The sequence below is a fragment of the Haemaphysalis longicornis genome, unplaced genomic scaffold (assembly GCF_048455015.1).
Source record: "Haemaphysalis longicornis isolate Haplotype H1 unplaced genomic scaffold, Haemaphysalis longicornis Haplotype H1 scaffold_1, whole genome shotgun sequence".
NCBI lineage: Eukaryota > Metazoa > Arthropoda > Arachnida > Ixodida > Ixodidae > Haemaphysalis > Haemaphysalis longicornis.
This window is the reverse complement of record NW_027526203.1, coordinates 195,923,185-195,942,533: the sequence shown is the minus strand read 5'-3', so window position 1 is coordinate 195,942,533 and position 19,349 is coordinate 195,923,185. Positions and strand designations below refer to the sequence as shown.

Sequence of the window (19,349 nt, the reverse complement as noted above, 5' to 3'; positions counted from 1 at the left end):
GAAGGTACTGAGAGGACATTGAAGTGGCTACACAACTCTATGTGTTGTACAATACGCGACAGAAGCAACAACACAGACAAGACGGGACAACACAGCTCCATGTGTCCCCGCTTCTTGTCCCTTCGTTGCCGGTGTTAATTTTCGTAAATATGCACCAATTAACCCGAATGCCTGCCCTGACTCAGTTTGAAGGGGATGCGTGAAATGGGCGCGGGGCGGAACGGAAGAACAGTTACGCGCTATCGGGGTCTCGTTTCTGTCTCTCGTAATGCGTGAGAAACGAACAAAGTGACCACAGCGACCGGTATCTGAGACTGACATGTTAACTCAACTAACCCCCTATTCGATCGAGCGCGTGCCGGCGCGGAACGCGATATTTATATGGGCCACTGGCTCCGGTAACTGGAGTCTCACGAGCGGCGGGGCGTGAGGAAGTCGCCTTCAGTGCACGCGGGTGCGCACCTGCTGTATTCCAGCCGGCAACCTTTCCCCTTGCACGCTCCCTTCCCTCGTGAAGCACGCGCCAACAATGTCGTCCATCACACTTCACGGCACGGCACGCTCTCTGGGAGAAATTTGGGGCTCGCCGCGGTCCTACACTCGCGGAGGCGCGCTGCGTCCATCCGAATCACGGCACTGTGCGCTTACGCAGAGTGTCGGTGGCATTGTCGCTTGTTTAGGTAGACCGTCCTGCTAAGTCCCGTTCTATAGCTACCGCTTTTCTACCAGTCTGCGGTAAGCAAGCAAATACTGGATTTGCTATTGGAACTAAGAAAAATTATCTTATCTGCGGCTGCTATCATAAATCTGCCTTTGCTTGGAATCCTTTTAAAAAATAAAAAAATTATTACCAAGGAGTAATAGAGAAAACATAAGATACCGGAGCTTATTAGGAGTGGGGTTACGCGTGGGTCGGTGCGAGTACAAAGAGAGGAGGTTACGGTTGATGTCACATATTGCGGTCGACGCCTGTTGAGCATGCGCACACCCAGAGAGAAAGAACCGTCTCATTTGCATCGGCGGCTTCCATAGGAGCTGTCAGATAGCAAAGTTGCCGGAGATGCTCAGGTTTTGCGCATGAAAGCTCGGCCACTTCCGCAGCATCCGGTGTTCACCGTCGGTTTGGTCCCGTCGAAACGGGAGGTGCAGATCACGATGGTTACAGGTGCAGGTTGTCGGTTCTGGTGAACATGCTGGTGGCGTCGCGGTGCATATATGCATGTTCGGTGCATATATGCCATGTGGCTTGCCTATTGGCAAGCCACATGGCCAACACGTCTTCGGTGAGAGGGCACCCGTCCGTGCCTTCCACAAGAGTATACGTGGACACCACATGGCAGGCTTCCTGGGCCCTTTGCGGTGCGGTACCATATCTCAGTGATTTCTTAGGAGCTTGCTTGGCTGTAGCCTCAGCTCATACCGAGTCCACACTGTACCATGCCAGTAGGACGGGGAAACGAGGGTTGTAACGGTGCTCTACGCGCTCGCTATCGGCCACTCATAAACGCAATCTCCTTCCGGCTACCGCCTGCGCGACCCAGTGCCCAGTTCACCTAAGCGTCGGCATTACGGGAGCACGGTATGAGATGGAAAATGGACTTAACGTAGACACACGTGGTGACCATGCATGACGTTTGGCCAAGACGGGCCAAACTTTCCCTGCTGTCCGTGAACATTGTTAATCCCCGATTCTCGTATAAGCGTGGAAGATAGCACCAATGTGTTCTGCAGCGATAGCAATTTGTTCGAAGTGTGTGCGGGACGTGCGCGGCATGCTGAGGAACTGAATCGCGTGAGTCGTGCGCATGGGGCGTCAATAGGCCCGTCTCGAAGACCGGCATGTGTGGCACTGGTTGCGCGCTTTTCTTAGTAATGTACCCCGCTACGTAGGCCGGTTGGATCACTTATGGTTGTGTCAGTGCTTTTTAAAGCGAAGCTTTTTATTTCTACCCTCCAAGGGTTCTGTCGCGACCGTTGGTGTCAACCCAAAACTCCCGCGAACAAATAAAAGAAGTCACTGGCACCGCCAGGAATCAAACCTGGAACGAATAGAGAAACGGAGCGAAAGACCGTTGTCTTATCGATTGAGCTACGAGCCCACGCGGAGACGGGGGAGACAGACGGTGCACTCACCGAGCACATCTGCGGGTTTCTCCCCTGCGTTCTCACTGAATGCCCCGTGATAGCGTCACGCGACCTCTCGCGCCGCTGGGCACTCCGCCCACGGCACGTGTTTTGGTGTCGTGTGCATACCTTGCGCATGCGCTAGAAGTTATAAAAATTAACGGAAGCTCACACCAATGCATGGCATGTCACTTCTCCTCCGTTTCTGTCACCTGTTTCGTCGCCTCTGTTGGCGCTGGCAGGGACGGAAAAGAAGTGAGGTCGGCCTAACACCGGGCTTGAGCTTCCTTTAATTTTATATGAAAAGAGTTTCCACTCAAGTGCTTCACCAATACAACTCAACCAACCAAGCACTGTTTAGGAATCGTGCATTAACCTTAGCAAAGAATATCTCCTTGAAGTAATAAAGAGTGTGGTTAAGTGCATTTCACTTGTCTCAGCTTTCAGTCTTTGTAGGGCCACGTGGGTGAATTCAAGTGACGTCGCATGGGTAATCGTTGTAGGTGTCGCTTACAGCTTCGCTTTTCAACCCCGTTCACATTGTGGATTGGGTCGCATTTTTTACTCCTCTTTTTTACTCTTCTATACGGTAGTTAAAAAAAGGTCGATATTTATCTTTTTCTTTCTCCTTCCCTTTCCCCGTGTTCAGTGGCACGTTGCGGAGGCGGCGCAAGCTTCTCCATGTCGCGTACACTTATCGCCACGCCGCCTCTCCAACAGGAACCCGAGAGCTACTACAGTGGGCTTGGTCACCGCAACAGCGGTCAGCTGCCTGGCTACCGGAGCAGTGACGTACGTGAACGACCTGCCTCCAGCCATGCTCATGATGACCGCCCGCTGGAGGTGAGTTGCCTCGGAGGCGAGAGCCGCCTATGTGCAGCTACAGCACAGATTCCTCCGCACGCGCGTGCGAGAGAGAGATAAAGCATGTCTCGGCTGATTGGGAAATGTGAGCCGGGCCAGCTCTGCTATAGGCGAGTTTCCCATGTGACATGGTGTAATTTCCCACGCTAGTCGCGCTGACATACACTCACGTGCAATCATAAATATTGCAAAGCGAGATTATTGATATTTTCATTAAGCTGAGCTTCTAGGCGGATCGGGGGAGAGAAAAGAGACAGCTACAGTGGACGGAGTCCAAATTGTCGTCAGTTCTTTCATTCGCATGGGGAAAGCCCAACGCTTACAAAAATGAAATATAGGTTGTGTTTAATTTGTCGAACTCGGAAGCATAAGGATAGAAAACGTTAAGGGAATGTTTTGACATATAAAAAAAAACACAAATGTGGGAAATACGAAGTTGAGAGAGAGAGAGGGAGAGAGAGAGAGCGAGCTGGTGCTTAATTTTTCAATGGTAAGCTTTTTCTAACAGGCCCGTTTTTAAAACGCGATAAAGGTTTACTGATGCAGTCGTCCAGGCCACTTAGTATATAATAGGTTTGATGGCTACAGCGAGACATGTTCCACCGCACGCGCCTATGTATAAGTCGCGAAGACCCCCCCCCCCTTTTTTTTCCCACTCCCCCCCATTTTGCTCTTATCTGCTTATTATACTCTCCATGATGGCGGAGTTGCTAGAGCGAAAAGCAGAGATAAATGTTGAAAGTTGCTTAGGAACCCCACTTAAGCCACTTGGGGAGATGACTTCATCGTAATCATCACATACCGTGTTCTGAACAATACCTTCCGGGAGGTTTAAACCCTGAATTTGTTTCGTCTTATCTTTTTAACGCACGTGAGCGTGCGTGTGTGCGTGCGCATGTGCATGTGTGTGTGCGTGTGTGTGTACTAAAACCTAGTCGTTCACACGTTTTATAGAAATTTAAGGCAAATTAAATACGCAGGCGCAACAGGAATACATGACACACAACTTAGAATATAGCAGTGCAGTTATGTGCTTTTTGATATTTCCTAATGGGCTTGCTGCGTTCTTAGCTCCGACGGCTTCGTGTTCAACAAATAAACCCCTTCTCCCACATGTAAACTATAAAACAGTTGAAAGCGTTCTCTCCATCCACTGTAATTGTTCCTTTTTAGTCCAATGCCGCATGCAGACACTTAGTGCAGTACAGTCACGAACGTTAGAATAGTTGTGCTGTTGAAATCCTCAATAATAAAAGCACCGTGTAATTTCAGTTGGAAAAACTGTGCAATGCCAAAATGAGCGTAGTACGTTCAAGAGACTGCGCAGAAGGTAAAAAAAAAAAAAAACAAATTACCCGGTGCGTTGGCTCAGCGGCTAGGGTGTTGTTCTTCTGAGCACGGGGATGCAGTTCCGATCCGAGCCCCGACGGTCGTTTTTCTGGTGGATGCGGAAAACGATAACACCCGTGTGTCGAGATTTCTACGAATGTTTGAGATAGCCCCCATGGGGTCAAAATTAATCCGTAGCTCTCCCCTATCCCGTGCCTCACAGCCCAAGTACGCACCTTCAGCACGTACACCTTCCAGAGCATAAGAATTTTGAAGAAAACAAGTTTTAAATGTTGAAAAAAAAAATGTACCTTTTTGTTTTTTCTTGTTATCTTTCGTGAAGATTGGTTAGTGTGGCTACTAAACATTAGAGGCAACGCGACAGAAATAACCGGTTTTTCTGAGGTTTGCTCGAGAGATGCAAAGTATATCACTGACTCACTCGCGTAAAGAATATTGGCCATGAAGATGAACTTTTGGAGCACGACAATTCTGTTCATTTGTACGAGCCGCTTGTGCAACAGTGCTATGTGCGTGTACGTCCGGCGAATGTTGGATTCCACCACCACGAAACTGTCCGGCGCAAAATGAACGCCCCCACACCCCTTTTTTTACAGCGAAGCTGTCTATAGCTACGATGTGGGATTTTATGGCGTCGGTGCGGAAAAACGCCATGTGAGAAAGCCAGCTTTCAAAACCAAGCTCACACCGATAAGGTCATAGGGCCTTCGTAAATTGCTATAAGACAGTTTATATTGCCCCCAAAAAAGTGTCTTCCCAGCAATGTATTCGTGTTTAGAAGAGAAGCCGACTTCAAGACGAATGGTGCAGGCTTAGTCAGCTTACAAAGACCAAGCTTACACGGATAATATCGTAGGGCATTCATATATGGATATAAAATGACTTTTAACCTAAGAAAAAAAGTTTTCCCAGCAATTCATTTGAGTTTAGAGTTGAAACCGACTTTAACGTGATTGGTGCAAGCTTGGTCAGCTTACAAAAACCAAGCTTACATCGATTAGGTCCTAGGGCCTCCTTACATTGCCCATAAAACAATTCCTTCCTAGCAATGCATTTGTGCTCAATGGTCAAGCCGACTTTGAGGAGGTCGGCTTTGAGGAAGCCGACAATGGTGAAGCCGACTTTGAGGAAGCCGACTTTGAGCGTAAGGCGGATCTTTGTAAGCTGGCTTTCTCACCTTAAGTGTTGCACAGGGAAACCAACCCATTAAACAAAATGCCATACGAACGGGGCCCGATAACAGCGACACGAGTCTAATCGTCCACGGCGTGCTGATGCTAATGCGGCGTCTGACGAGCGCGCCCGCGAGACGGCACGTAAGCGATGAGCGAGGACCGACGATGCATATCGCGAGTCAGAGAACGGCGCAAAACTCTTTTCCATACCAAAATCTCAACGAACCTCAGCTTAAAAGCATAGAGGGGCTTCTAAGAAATGCCCATAATTTCGCACTCAGGGTGCCCACATATACCTAAAAAAAAGCACTGGAAGACACCGGCACGACAAATTCTTTGGAGTACAACTGCCGATATGGAGACAAGGGCACACAACCAATCAGCTACAACGTCTACACAGCACGACACAGGAAATAAGCATCCTGCACAATCTAGGATACGACACCAGTCAACACGAGGGAAGCATGCACGAACAACTGGACGGTAACAATCTCCACTGCTCCTCTGCCCCGTAATATGCATCCGGGGAGGAGCAAAGAAAGACGAACCCTTCGCATTAAGGCCATTCTGAAGCACATCAACAAGACCGAGCCACAACCAGTACTCTACTTCACGGACGCCAGCCTCCGAGATGGGACGGGTGTCACCGTTGTCGTAGACCAAAGCCATACCCTCGTCACAGCAGGCACAGAACTTGACCTCAACGCAACTGCCGATATGGAGACAAGGGCAATCGCGCGTGCTATAGATCATTGATGCCATTCTGCACCAGACACCGGTACAGTGTACATCGACACCGACTCACAGACCGCATGCCGACAACTTTCCTGCAATGGAATACACAGAAATCCCGCAAACATACTTAAAAAGGTCCTCGCTACAAGTCAGAAGTGCTACAAGATGATCTGGGTACCTGGGCACGAAGGCATGCCAGGAAATGAGAACACGCACTCGCTCTAGCGCTAAACCACCGGGCGCCTGAGATGCACTGTCATATTCAAGGAAACGTAGGACGCAATCATAACATCAAGAACCAGCTGACACCGGAGATCTGCTACGGACAGCCCGTCAAAATAGACCGAAGCACCCAACACGACACAAAACACTCACGCGCCGGGAATCCGGTGTACTAAGGCAGATTCAGACAAACACGCGACCTACTGTATACATTACACACCGATTCTACCGCTTAGCGGATACCCCCAAGTGTCGTAACTGCGGGAACTGCCCCAGCATCTATCACACTGTGGACTTGCACACAGAAACCCAAACTTTCCCCATACCCCCTTACCTAACCCTACCCCCCCCCCCCCCCTCTATTAGAAAGGAGGCTGGCCGGCTCTAGCGCGGAAGTACAAAAGACGCTGATTGAAAGTGCAGAGATGACCCTGTCGACTATTCCGGTAGCTCTGTACTAGGGGATCCTTGTGGCAATAAAGTTACTTTCTTCTTCTGCAAAACGCCTTCGGCAGAAACACCGCAACTCAGAAGAGTTCAGAGACGCGTACGCCAGGTTCCAATGAGACCTTCTCGATCGTAATTTGGGTTCGAGCAGCAACGTTTTCGACAGACTGTGGTTACATAACGACCTGACCGCAGACACGTAAATGCGACGCATACTCGCCGAAGAAACACCGCGGTGGTTGTCTAGCGGAACAAAATGGGCTTTGAATTTTTTTTTTTTCAAATTGCGAAAAAAACTGCTTTCAACGCAGTAAGCCCAAAGAACTCTTCTTTGCCTATGGATTATATCTGGCGGCAAACCCTAACACAACATGCCTGAAAGCAAATTCATACAACGAAAGTTACGACCATGGTTAGGCTAGTGTCATTAAGCGTAACTTATTTAGTGGCTCCAGTTACGACTATTTTCTCCACTTGCATGCATGTCTTCTTTCCATTGTCATAGCTGCCGTAAGGCCAAATCTTGTTTACATTCCCACACTTTAAGGACGTCGGCTTCGTCACAACGTCGGAAAATTTTCAGTGCTGTCGCCGTTTGGGTTAGAGTTGCGTCACACGGTACATATTGTCCATACTACGCTATTTTATTTCCGATGCAGCACTGAAAATATTTGCCAAACCAAGCAAACGGCGGTTCGATACAACGAAAGAAGACTATGCATTAAGAATGTATCTGCTGCGTAGAGCTGAATAACTGCTTTCTTATAGCAGAAGCGTTGCATTTAGTTCTTTTTAAGTGCAAGGGGAAAGAGAAAGCTTTGAGAGGACTTTTTACTAGACACCTTTCGGAATCCGTTTGTAAAACACAAAAACTTAAGCTGTATCCTAGATTACCAGTAAACAGAAAGCAATATATGACCGGGTGGTATCAGGCAAATGGGGCTTAGAAGAACTCACACTGTATCGTTCTCAGTTGAAACATTCCACATAAAAAGAAGTCTCGCGCGAGTTTCTGTGGCTTTTTTCAACATTCCCCTTTCTTAGACGAAACAAAAAACAGCGCAAAAAACAGCACTAAGAAAGACGAGACACCGTACGCACCTCTGCGTGGTGTTTCGTCTTCCTTGGTCCCGTATTCCTCGCTGTTTTTCCGTCTAAGCAAAATGCACCAACTGGCCCGCGTTAACTCTTTTTTGCAGTCACTTCGTCGCGACAGTACGCATGAAGTCAAGCACTTTTTTTCGTCAGGAAATATACGGGTGCGCTATAAGGTAACCGAGCTGCTGTTCCGGGCTCGAGAAGGTTCTGACAATTTGAAAGGCGGGAAGGAAATTTGACACCTTGAACCATCAACCTCACTTCTAATGCAAATATTTTTTAGATGGTACAATGAAAAGGCAAGTCACCTTGACGTTTTTAACAACAATTTGCATTTGTTTAAGCTTGCTTTGACTCAAGCGTACTGATCGCAGTTTTCTATCTTTCTCCTTCTGTTTATTTTTTCTCGTTTCAAGCTACATATTGAAATTGTTTGTGTTTGCTTTAAGTTTTATATGTTTTATCCTGTACACCACCGCTTAAGGCCATTGGCTGTTGATGGGCACTTAGAAATAAAGATGATGTTGTTGTTGATGATGATGATGAACGAGTCCCGAAAAAGTAATATTCTGGAGAATGTCTTCGCCTCCCTCTTTCCCCTCCGGATACGCCATGTAGGGCAGTACCACAAGTATAAAAATAGTGCGAAAACCACGAAACCTCCGCAATAGAAATTGAGCACAGTTTCATCCATTTACAGGTAAACCAGTTTGCTATATCTTGCCATTCTCTTTGAGTACGGCTTTCAATTTTACATGCAGGGTACTGCGTGGCGGTTACATTCGTACCACTACTGAAGAAAGATAAACTCAATTTGCACCTTCAAAAAATCCCTTTTTTCTGATGGTATTGCCGTGAACAATGTGCCCTCCTTTTTATCTTACCATTTCGCATGAGCAGCAAGGCGAAGCAAGTGCTGAACATGGTCTACTACCAGCCCTTTACACACTTCGGTCCTTTCGCCCTCGGCCTCTGCCTTGGTTACGTCCTGCCCACGGCCAAAGTACCGCGCTTCGGAAAGGTAATGTGTGGTCCGTGACTTATTAGTCAGATACCAGCAGAGATTGAACAACGATGATGTCAAAAATTTGTAGCCCGGCTGCGGACTCGAGAGAGGTCCGAGGCAGGAGAATGTGCTTTGAGGTTCAGGTAAAAGGGCTTTCGGAACACTCCACTCGGTACAGTATGCTTCACCAATCCATGCCCCTACCTGTGCTTAGCGGCCGTATATATTAACCACTGAGCCGTCTCGTCGGATCATCCGTTGTCTCGAAAGGATTCCGCTGCACTTGTGCAGAGGTTAGAGAAAAACTTAGGTGCGCAACCGAGATCGTACGCTTTGGGGGGTTGGGGTGCTTTTCTACGGATTCTAGTGTGAGCGTTTGGGTAGCATCTGACGGATCCAAAGTTTTTCCCTGAAAACATCATGAAGCGATGAGTACAGGAGTTCTGTGCCCCGTATCGCTGTACGAACTCTGCTCTTGTGGAAGCAAATATTCAAATATCTGCGGTTCTAAGTGTCGATAACAGGACTGAGGTATTTTTGCGTGAAAGTGCGCATCGTCGGACATGGCCGTACTTGTGCTCTCAGTTTGCCTCTCTGGCCGACAGTAACCGAGAACATAAGTGCGGGTCGGGCTCTGGCGTACAATCCCGGAATACGAGCACAGTATAAGAGGACGTGGAACCGCATCGCCCCCGGAAGCATCCGACAATATATTTATTTTATGGTGGGATACTTTTCGAGACAGACGATTCTCTCAACTAGCCGCTTCATTCAATCGTTCCGGTTCGAGTCGAAGCGTGAAACACTCCCAAGTGGAAGTAGTCTATGGTAACACTTGGCTGCGCAGAGCGTTGTTAGAGGGAGCCATGTCCATGGCCATTCGAATTTTATTAAAAGTGTTCCTCGCCGCACTTGGTATATCAAAACAGCACTTCTTCTCTTGCTGTGATTTTAAGAGCTTTAAAAAAAAAAAACAGAACGGAATTAAACAGCGCCGCACGCATGCGGGGCTAATCACAACTTGAAAGGTCTTATCGAATGTCGGTCCAGATTGTTCGTTCGGCTGCATTTGTTACTATCGCCTTTAGCGCGCATACCTACATAATCTGAAAACGTACCGTCATGAAAGGCGCGTGTTCTTCCTGCTAGCGCCAATAGCACTTCTGCTTAAAACACAAACCACAGCACTTCAGTTCAACGTCACTGCCCTAGATCTTAAAACGGCTAACGCTTGACAGGAACGAGAAACAAGGAAACTGTCCGTGGGGCATTAGTAGATGCAGAGTTCGTCTGCTGTTGATATTTTCACAAGCGTCGACTGCTCCAAACTCTATCGCGCTGCTTCAAAAGCAGCAAGAATCAAAATGCCGGTGTGCACAACGCTACGTGCCAGTTAGAGAGGGTCCCGGCTGTTTTAATTAACCCAATACCCCCTTCTACGGCACGCCTTATAGTCCACGCGTAGCTCTGGGTCTTTAAGAATAATATTTGAAATACGAACCCGAGGGATTTGGGGGATGCACTGAACAAGTAGGCAGCTTTCCTGTCTCTAACCTGAAAAAATACTTTCTGTTTCATTCTTCGTGTTTTTTTTGTTTTTTTTTTTGTATCGCGTAAATGCGAGTCCTAGAAACAGAAAACGGAGTTCTATAGCTCCGAAATCACACGACGCATACGGATGCAGGTGACCCTTGCGGCCGGCTGGTTGACGGCCAGCGCGCTGTGTGGCGTGGCCGTGTTCGGGGCGTACCCGTTCCGGCGCGGGGACCCATCCTTCCACCCGCTGTTGTTGGCGGCCTACGCAGGCTGCCACCGAACACTGTGGACCATGGGCGTCGCTTGGATCACACTGCTCTGTGCCACTAGGCAAGCAGGTACGCAGTCGGTTGCCCGCGCCGGAAATAGCTGTGCAATCTCTTCATATTCGTGAACATTAAACCACCTGCACAATCGACACTACGTGCATGAAAGCTATCACATCTAACCTGATCTGTCCTTATCTCATGCTTTCTGAAAGGGCCCCTGAAGAACGTTTTTTTTTTTTTTTGGGGACATCGGAAAAACATTTTAAACGCGGTCAACAAGCGCTGCTTTGTTTAGGCTAGCTGGTCCAGATATAATCTAGCGAACTATATACTTACGCACATCAGACAACCTAGAAACTCGCTTCAAAGAATTCTGTTTCCTTCCCAAGTTTATTAATGTCCGGATGTTCTTATTTTGATTGCATGACGTCACAGACGCAAGACAACCGCTATCGGCCCCGTTTATTTCCGTTTCAGAAATGAATGCGTTCCTTAGCGGCGTTAAAGAAAATCGCAGCAAAAGGAAACCGGAGGCTAGAAAGGTACCTGCTGCTGTGAGCCCGTGTTCGCAATCGCTACAGCTTTCGCTTCCCAGTGCTTCCAAGCCCGAAGGAAAGGGAGGAAGTGTAACACCAGCATTGTCGTATAGGGCCCCTTCAATATCCTCTTCTAGGTCATGTACCAGATTTTCATAGCGTGATAATAACACGGGACTTTAAAAGCAAAGCTTTTTACCTCTACCCCCCAAGGGTTCTATCGCGACCGTTGGTGTCAACAGAAAACGCCCGCGTAACAAATAAAAGAAGTTACTGGCACCACGAGGATTCGAACCTAGAACTAATACAGTAACGGAGCGTGAGCCCGTTTTCTTACCGATTGAGCTACGAGTCCACGTTGAAACGGAGAAGACCGGCGGTGCACTCAGCAAGCACATCTACCCCCTGCGTTCTCGCTGAATGCCACGTGATAGCGTCACGCGACCTCTCGCGCCGCTGTGCGCTCCGCCCACGTCACGTGTAGCGGCCGTGTGCGCACCTTGCGGATACGCAAGGAGTTAGAAAAATTAAAGGAAGCTCACACCAACGCATGCAGTCTCACTTCCAGTACGCCAATATGCTAAAGCCTGTGACCTCCAGTGTTCACCTCAAAAATCAGAGCTCCTTGTCGTCCGCCCTCACGCCAAACGACGCATCAAGGAAGACACTCAAATACTCCTTGATGACCAGGTCATCACTCCAAGCCCCATCATCAAGATCCTGGGCCTACATCTCCAGTCCAACACCAAGAGTGACGATCCTTGCAACGCCTCAAACAGAGCATCAATCAAATCATACAGATTATCAGGCCTGTTTCCACCAAGAAGCAAGGTCTCAAGCAAGCCAATACGCTTCAATTAATTGAAGCTTTCGTCCTCCAGAGTATCACTTACGTCACCCCCTATCTTCTTCTCGGCAAGGAGGGCATAAAGATGCTTGATATAATGATTATAATTGTGGTTAAGCGGGCCATTGGCCTTCTTATGAGTGCGTCCACGGAGAGGCTGCTTATGATGGGGCTCCACAACACGGTGGAAGAGCTGATAGAGGGCCATCTTTCTAACCAGAAGCTCCGATTGAGCAGAACTGCAGTGGGTCGCCGCATCCTTCACCAGATTGGCTGGGCAGCACAAAATGTCACTCCCGGACTCTTGGCCACAAGAACTATTGATTGATTGATTGTGGGGGTTTAACGCGCCGACGCAACGCAGGCGATGAGGCGCGCCGTAGTGGAGGGCTCCGGATTAATTTTGACCACCTGGGGATCTTTATCGTGCGCCGAAATCTCGTACACACGGGCGTTTTTGCTTTTCGCCTCCATCAGAAAAGCGGCCGCCGCGGCCGGGAATCGAACCCGCGACCTCGTGCTCAGCAGCGCAACGCCTTAGCCACTGAGCCACCGCGGCGGGTGGCCACAAGAACTAAGATGCTCCCTCCTTCACCTAGAAATATGAACCTCTCACACCCCGAGGGTCACCGACAAGCACCGGCTCAAGCGCTCAGCACCACCCACGGACTGGGTCATGCAGTTATCTACACAAACGCCTCCCAACATCGAGGGCAGCAGTACGCCATCATCGTGGCTACCACCAGAACCAACCTCCTTGCGTGTGCCTCACTCAAGATCCAAAACATGACGGCAGAAGAAGAGGCAGCCATCGCCTTGGCTCTCGCTCAACCATGGGTTCGGAAGGTAGTCACCGATTCCCAACAAGCCTAGCAGATTACCAGTCGGGGCGGATGTCCCGAGCTGCACTGCGTGTGCTAAAAAAACACTGCTCAACCTGTTCCATTCAGCTCATCTAGACGCCTGCTCACGCTTCCATGGAGGGCAACCAATACGCCCACCAACAGGCCTGCACTTTTACCCCCCCGACCCCCCCCCCCCGCCCCATGCTATGGAGCTTCACGAGGACAGTCACCCGCTTGTCACGTTCAGGGATATAACCCAGCAATATCGCCTTCAGCGACAGATCGTACCCTCACCGCACCCTGAACTTTCCACGGAACAACTACCCTACGGCTCATACCAACGGACGCGTCTTCACTCAATGCCCCCGAATGGCTACGACACTGAATATAAATTTTGATCAGAAGTAGAAACACTCCGCCCGAAAACCCGGGTGTACGACTTTAGCCCTGAGCACCCTCCTCTCTTTCCATCAACTACCCAACAAGAGCAATGGGAGATGCTGCTGTACAGCCCCTCTCTGCCTACCCAGCTTCAGCTGGTGGACAGAGCACATGCGGCGCGGAATGCATGCGGGCTCCAGGGAAGAAGGAACCACCTTCCTGGGCCGCACTCTGGGCCGTTCAGAAATCCGAATAGAAGTATTTTCTTCTCCTCCTCCTTCTCCATCTCAGATTTTGTCGTCTCTGTCGGCGGCGGCAGAGACGGAAAAGTGAAATCGTCTAACACCGGGTTTGAGCTTTCTTTAATTTTATATAAAAAGAGTTTCCACTCATGTGCTTCCCCATTACAACTTGACCAAACACCGTTCATGAATCATGCATTGATTTAACCTTAAGAAAGAATATCTGTTTGAAGTAATAAAGGGTGTGGTTAAGGGCATTTCACTTGTCTCTGGTTACACTATTTGTAGAGCCACGTGAGTGAATTTAAGTGACGTCGCATGAGTAATCGTTGTGGGTGCCGCTTACAGCTTTGCTTTCCAACCACATTCACAGGGTGGATTGGCGCACATTTTTAGATTTAATTTTATATTCAGGCGTACGATAAATATTGGTGCTTGCAACGACTGCTAAAGATGCTTTCGCCCCATAATTGGGCGTTGGGGAACAAATCGCGGCTCCGCCACACACTATAGAGAAAGCGAAAACGGAAATACGTGTTTTAGATTCCGATTCTTCCTGTTCCATAAGCAGCGATAACCCTAAAAAGTAGTACTACTGAGAGCGATCTTTAAAGTTCGATTCTTGACTGCGGCGGGCGTTTTCCTTTCGGAGGCGTAAAACGAAAACGCCGCCGGTATTTCAAGATTTCTGCACACATTCAAGATTACCAGGTGCTCTCAACTAATCCATAGCCCTCGATCCACTGCAGCGCACCCCGATGTAAATAGGTGCATCGGCATGTAACGCACCCCCCCCCCCTTTTTTTTAATCGCGTGTATGTGGCCTGAGGGCCCCCTCGCGTGTTAAAGGCATTACGTGCTTCGAAAAACACGGCAGCGTAGCCAAAAACATTCTGTATTCGATTAGATATGCGAAGCAAGCTATTTTTAATGTTCATACTTGGTTTGATGCGAAAATTCTAGTATTTGAACAATCCTTTTATTTGAAGTATTTGAACAACCGACACATGACTCTGTCCAGTTAATTGACCCAACTACGGCGAAATGAGTAAGTAAAGGAGGCTGCAAATTATACACGATTTTGTGTTAGGCATTAAAAATGTGGTCCCCAGGAGCCGCGTGATGTTTTTTTATCCCTCAGTCTATAGTCGCCGAGGTCCAGTGCCAACAGTGACGCCCCTTGCTCCCCTAGCCGTTTCATAAGGTCGACTGATACGCGCGGCGAGCGCTGGCGTTCCTCATTAGCGCTGCGCCGTGCTCCGCAGGGCTGGTGGGTGAGCTGCTGTCGTCGTCGGTGGTGACTCCACTGAGTCGGCTCAGCTACCTGGTGTTCCTGCTGCACCCGGTGCCCATTTACGTGCATGTGGCGTCCGTTAGGGAGTCCTTCCAGCTGGACCACTACTACATGGTGAGCAGCGTCGCGCGCAGGCGAAAGGAGAGAGCATACCTGGTCTGGGGCGCAGTTGCTTGCCCTACCAAGGCAATGATCAACTTGGCCGAAAAAGGCCACTTAATGACGACGGCTCCATGTCCTGTGCCTTTTGGAATTATTTTGCCTGCACTGATTGTTTTTGCAATGTACCTGTCGTTTTATTGGTGGAATTCTATAAACTTACGGGAGTTTAATCTCAAAAATTGCAAGAATAATTGAGAAATACGCCCCCAGTAATTGGCTGCAAACTTCAGAGTTTACGTAAAGCTCTGGTACATTCTTCCATAACTCAAGACTGAGTACGCCGGGTATAAACAGCCAGCGATTCTTGTTCCCGACTTTTCCGCGCTCCTCACCGGCTCTCACAGAATGGGCTGACAATTTGCACGAGCATTGCGTAAGAGACCTAGAACTTGCTTTCCTTGCGTGTAGCTTAGACACGTGGGTCCGTGCGCACGCAACTAACATGTGTGCACCGACCCTTTCATGGCATGCAGTGCACGCTGTACTTCGGAATCCTGGTGACGTCCATCCTTCTGGCGTACGTGGCTTACGTGACGGTCGAGGCCCCCTTCGCGGCGCTCGAGAGGCTTCTGCTGTCTCCGGCCAAGACGGCCCCCACGCGAACGCCCACCCCTCTGCCCACGATCGACCAGCAATGCAAGGTCGAAGGCTGGAAAAACGGTGGCCCGCCACGGGCCCCGGCTCCCGGCTCGCCGCCAACAGCGGGAGCCCTCAACGGCGAAAACTCCGTGCTAACGCTGGGCTGTGCCAAACTGCCCGAATCGAGCCACCTGTGAAAGAGGCTGCATTAGGCCATGGCCGCCCTCGTGGTTCTCGCTTTATTTTGTGTTTAAAAAACAAAGCGATGATGCTGGTATGGTAGAAAGAATTTACACGGATTGAGATCACCGCTCAAAAAAGAACGGTGCAGTGCGGCCGCGTTCCGCGTCATTCACAGGGTCAACGTTGCTAGCGTGCACTCACAGGGTGAACTTTATTTTTTTTGTGTGTGGCTGTTTGCCTCCCGTCTTTACTATAGAGGGGCTATTGTAATGAGTACGAGTACGTCTCGAGAAGCACCCGCTCGCCCAGAAGCACTGGGCGAGCGGGTACACCCTTACATGCAAGCTGCAAGTAGCGAGCTAACAGGATTTTTGCTGCCGCCACACCATTCCAGCGTGTTTGCCTACAGGGGCCCCCACGGTACTCGCTTCGGTGCAATACTGAAAGCTCTATAATGCCTTCCCTTTCTTCTGAGTCCAGTGGGGCGCGTGAAGAGCGTGGCCTTTGGTTGTGCAACTAGGAGCGCCAGCCAGCATTGCGATAAAAGCGGTTACGTGTGAACCGGAAGCGAACCACGCGGGAAGATGCAGTAAATAGAGCAAATGAGATTAGCTTGCTCAGCACGCTTTTAAGTGTGCAGAAATAGCTGCCGCGTTATCTTGTGCGCAGTTACATACAATATGCACGCAGCGTCCTCAATCTCTGAGCGAGACGTGTTTTTTTTAAAATACTGATCCCAGATGGCTTAAAATCCGAAGCAGTTTACAGCACTCGTTGTACTGAGGCCGCATATGCAATGCGATGTGGCCAGCTAGTTCCTGCGTTTTATTTATCCACAAAAATCTACTGGCGGTGCCAAAGAATGACATGGGAAATATTGGTCAGCAGAGAAAAAACCCTCTTTGTATGGAAGGTTTAAATAATAGGTAGTATGCTATTATTATTACACTATCGCAAATGTTGAGTTGGTCAGTCATGGGAGGTGGCTGTCATCTACTACACCAGGGTGGCCAGATCCTTCTCTGGCGAGGGAGTGCTGTTTCTGTCCCTAAGAGCCTTCCTATCCTGGTTGAAACTTTCTAGTGTAGCCTCTTAATCCAGGATGATGGCTACTTCCGGAGCAGGCAGCACTCCATACCTGCACGGGTACCGCACAGAGAGCCAGACGAGAGAGAGAGAGATGTTTTCCGCGGTCGACGTTGCCGCGCACGCTTGCAGTGATATTGAGCCAGCGTATGTCGGTTTTGCTTTTCATACGCGCGGTTTCGAAGGAATAAGCTGAGGCGCTGGCTTACTGATGAGAGATCCACTGACGTCTGCCGCAAATAAAGAAAAAGAAAAAAATACGCCACCTCCACGAAGTGAATGGTGATGAGAGGGGCGAAGCAAAAATGCTTATCGGTAAAACCGTGAAACATTCGCCCGCACATCATACAAAGACCCGACACGTCAAGCTTTCCACCGCTCCGTTGACAAGCCCGTCGACGGCGTCGATGTTTGTGGTGGTTATGTAGGGGTTGTTTTCGGCGATCAGAATCTCCATGGGTAAGTTGGCTAATTCGGTGTGTGACATTTTAGCCACTTTGGCCGTCGCCTTCCGCAGAGCGTCTTGTGTCGTGTACCCCCGGTACAGCCACTGTACCCCCGGTACGTGTCTTGAGCGCGCAGGCGACGAACGACAACCTCTTCTTCTTCCTCTTCTTCTTGTTGGGTAGCAACGAACGCGTTGAACGTTTTGTCCTCTTCGGCCAATCTTTGGTTGGCCAATCCCTAGGGGGATCCTGCCACAATCATCATTAATGTGCCGTTCCGTATGCAGCAGCAGCGAGGGACGGGACAGGGCCCGAGCAAGAGGAGCTTCGCCGATAAAATGGACTTGGGCTGGACATGCAGTGAGACGAAACGACAACCGGTGGACAATTCGGGTAACACAGTGGGTACCAAGAGGTGGGTCTAGAGGAAGGGGAAGACCATTATTCCGGTGGAGGGATGAAATAAAGAAGTTGGAGGGTAAACTGTGGATTCGAGTAGCGCAGGACAGCAGCGGTTCGAGGTAAATGGGAGGGGCCTTCGTCCTGCAGTGGATCTGAGTAGGCTGCTGCTGCTGCTGATGATGATGACTGCAAAAGTTAATTATGTTGATTATAACGTCAATGTAATAAGTACCGGTTGGGGCAGTAGAGTCGGCAGTGCTTGTAAGCCGATGACCTGAACTGCACGCAACACCGGAAGAAACTGATGAAAATATTAAATGACGACGAACACGACACCCGGTGCGAACCTGTTACCGCCCTATTGTTGTTGCTTTTTCAAGCGAAGCTTTCCATGTCTCACCGATGGCGTATGTAGCGTAGAAAACGCACTGCAGGAAAGCCAACTTTCTCTGACGATGATGATTTTCGTGGGTGAAGTGAAAGAAGAAGAAAACGCTTCTCGTCGCAGGAATCGAACCTGGGTCCCACGTTTTACGAAGCCACCGTCTATCCGATTTCACCATTCCGACACGCTCGAAGGAGTTCGGATTTGGAGAGGGGTGCATGACGTGAAGAATTAAACAGAAAAATCATGCACCCCTCTGTCTACGGACGACGACGGCTGAACGCGAAGCTTTCTTCGTGCGAAATGGAATGTGTAAAAGTCAAAGTGAAAGCCGCTGCGATCAAAAGACCACACTGCGTGCGAGTCAAAGTCAAAACTGAACAAGCCAAAGTTTAAACCGCCTGCGAGTCAGAGTACACACCCAGACGACAACCTCACGAGAAAGCTTCGCGTTCAATCGTCGTCGTCGGAGGGGTGCATGATTTTTTCAGCAGCGAGCAAGCGTTCACCAAGTCTTCCCCACGAATTGCAGTTTGTAGCCTTGTGCAAAGATGCATTTAAGCGATTCACTTGGCCAAGGCTTTATGAAGTCGGCGTTTGTGTAAAAAATTATCCGCGCTCGCTTTTCCAACCGCGTCAGGCAAAACATAAGCGGTTGGCTGAGTTCAGATGGGTCGTTTTTATTCTAGTTACGCATGATGTAATACCTCACATCGTAACACACCTTTCCAGCAAAGAGAAGGTTTTCTGTAGACAAGGTCGTCGGTGATGCAGGCAAAATGTTATAAATACCCGTGAAAACAAAAAAGCGATACAAAAAGGGAGGTGGGCAGCAAATGATAGGGATGGTAATGGAGCTTATGTGCAGGAGTGTTTGCCTACCATGTGTACTACATTCCAGCCCATATAATACGGGAAGTTCGTTGATACTATTTGCGCAAGCAACTCACTAAGAAATGTCAGAAAGGTTCGATCGAGTATCGTTTCGTATAAATGGATTTGCAAGGAGAAGTTTCTCGCAATTTCATTCGGGTGAGATTTTTGGGTTACATCTATTACCCATATGCCTTCCCCCTTTTCCGCCTTTTCTCCCCCCTTTTTTGGAGATCCCATTGTCATAATGATGAAAAGGCAT

The 19,349-nt window shown here is 49.1% G+C and overlaps 1 protein-coding gene across 1 annotated transcript in view; it reads left to right on the top strand.

Moving 5' to 3' along the window:
* Positions 1-17,520, top strand: part of LOC144140633 (nose resistant to fluoxetine protein 6-like) — a 131,738-nt gene extending 114,218 nt beyond the window's left edge. The window contains exons 11-15 of the mRNA XM_077672309.1: positions 2,845-2,967; positions 8,916-9,036; positions 10,706-10,895; positions 14,943-15,085; positions 15,607-17,520. Coding sequence (XP_077528435.1) covers positions 2,845-2,967; positions 8,916-9,036; positions 10,706-10,895; positions 14,943-15,085; positions 15,607-15,909 — 880 coding nt within the window. The 3' untranslated portion in view covers positions 15,910-17,520. The remainder of the gene's footprint in view (positions 1-2,844; positions 2,968-8,915; positions 9,037-10,705; positions 10,896-14,942; positions 15,086-15,606) is intronic.
* Positions 17,521-19,349: the final 1,829 nt, after the last annotated feature.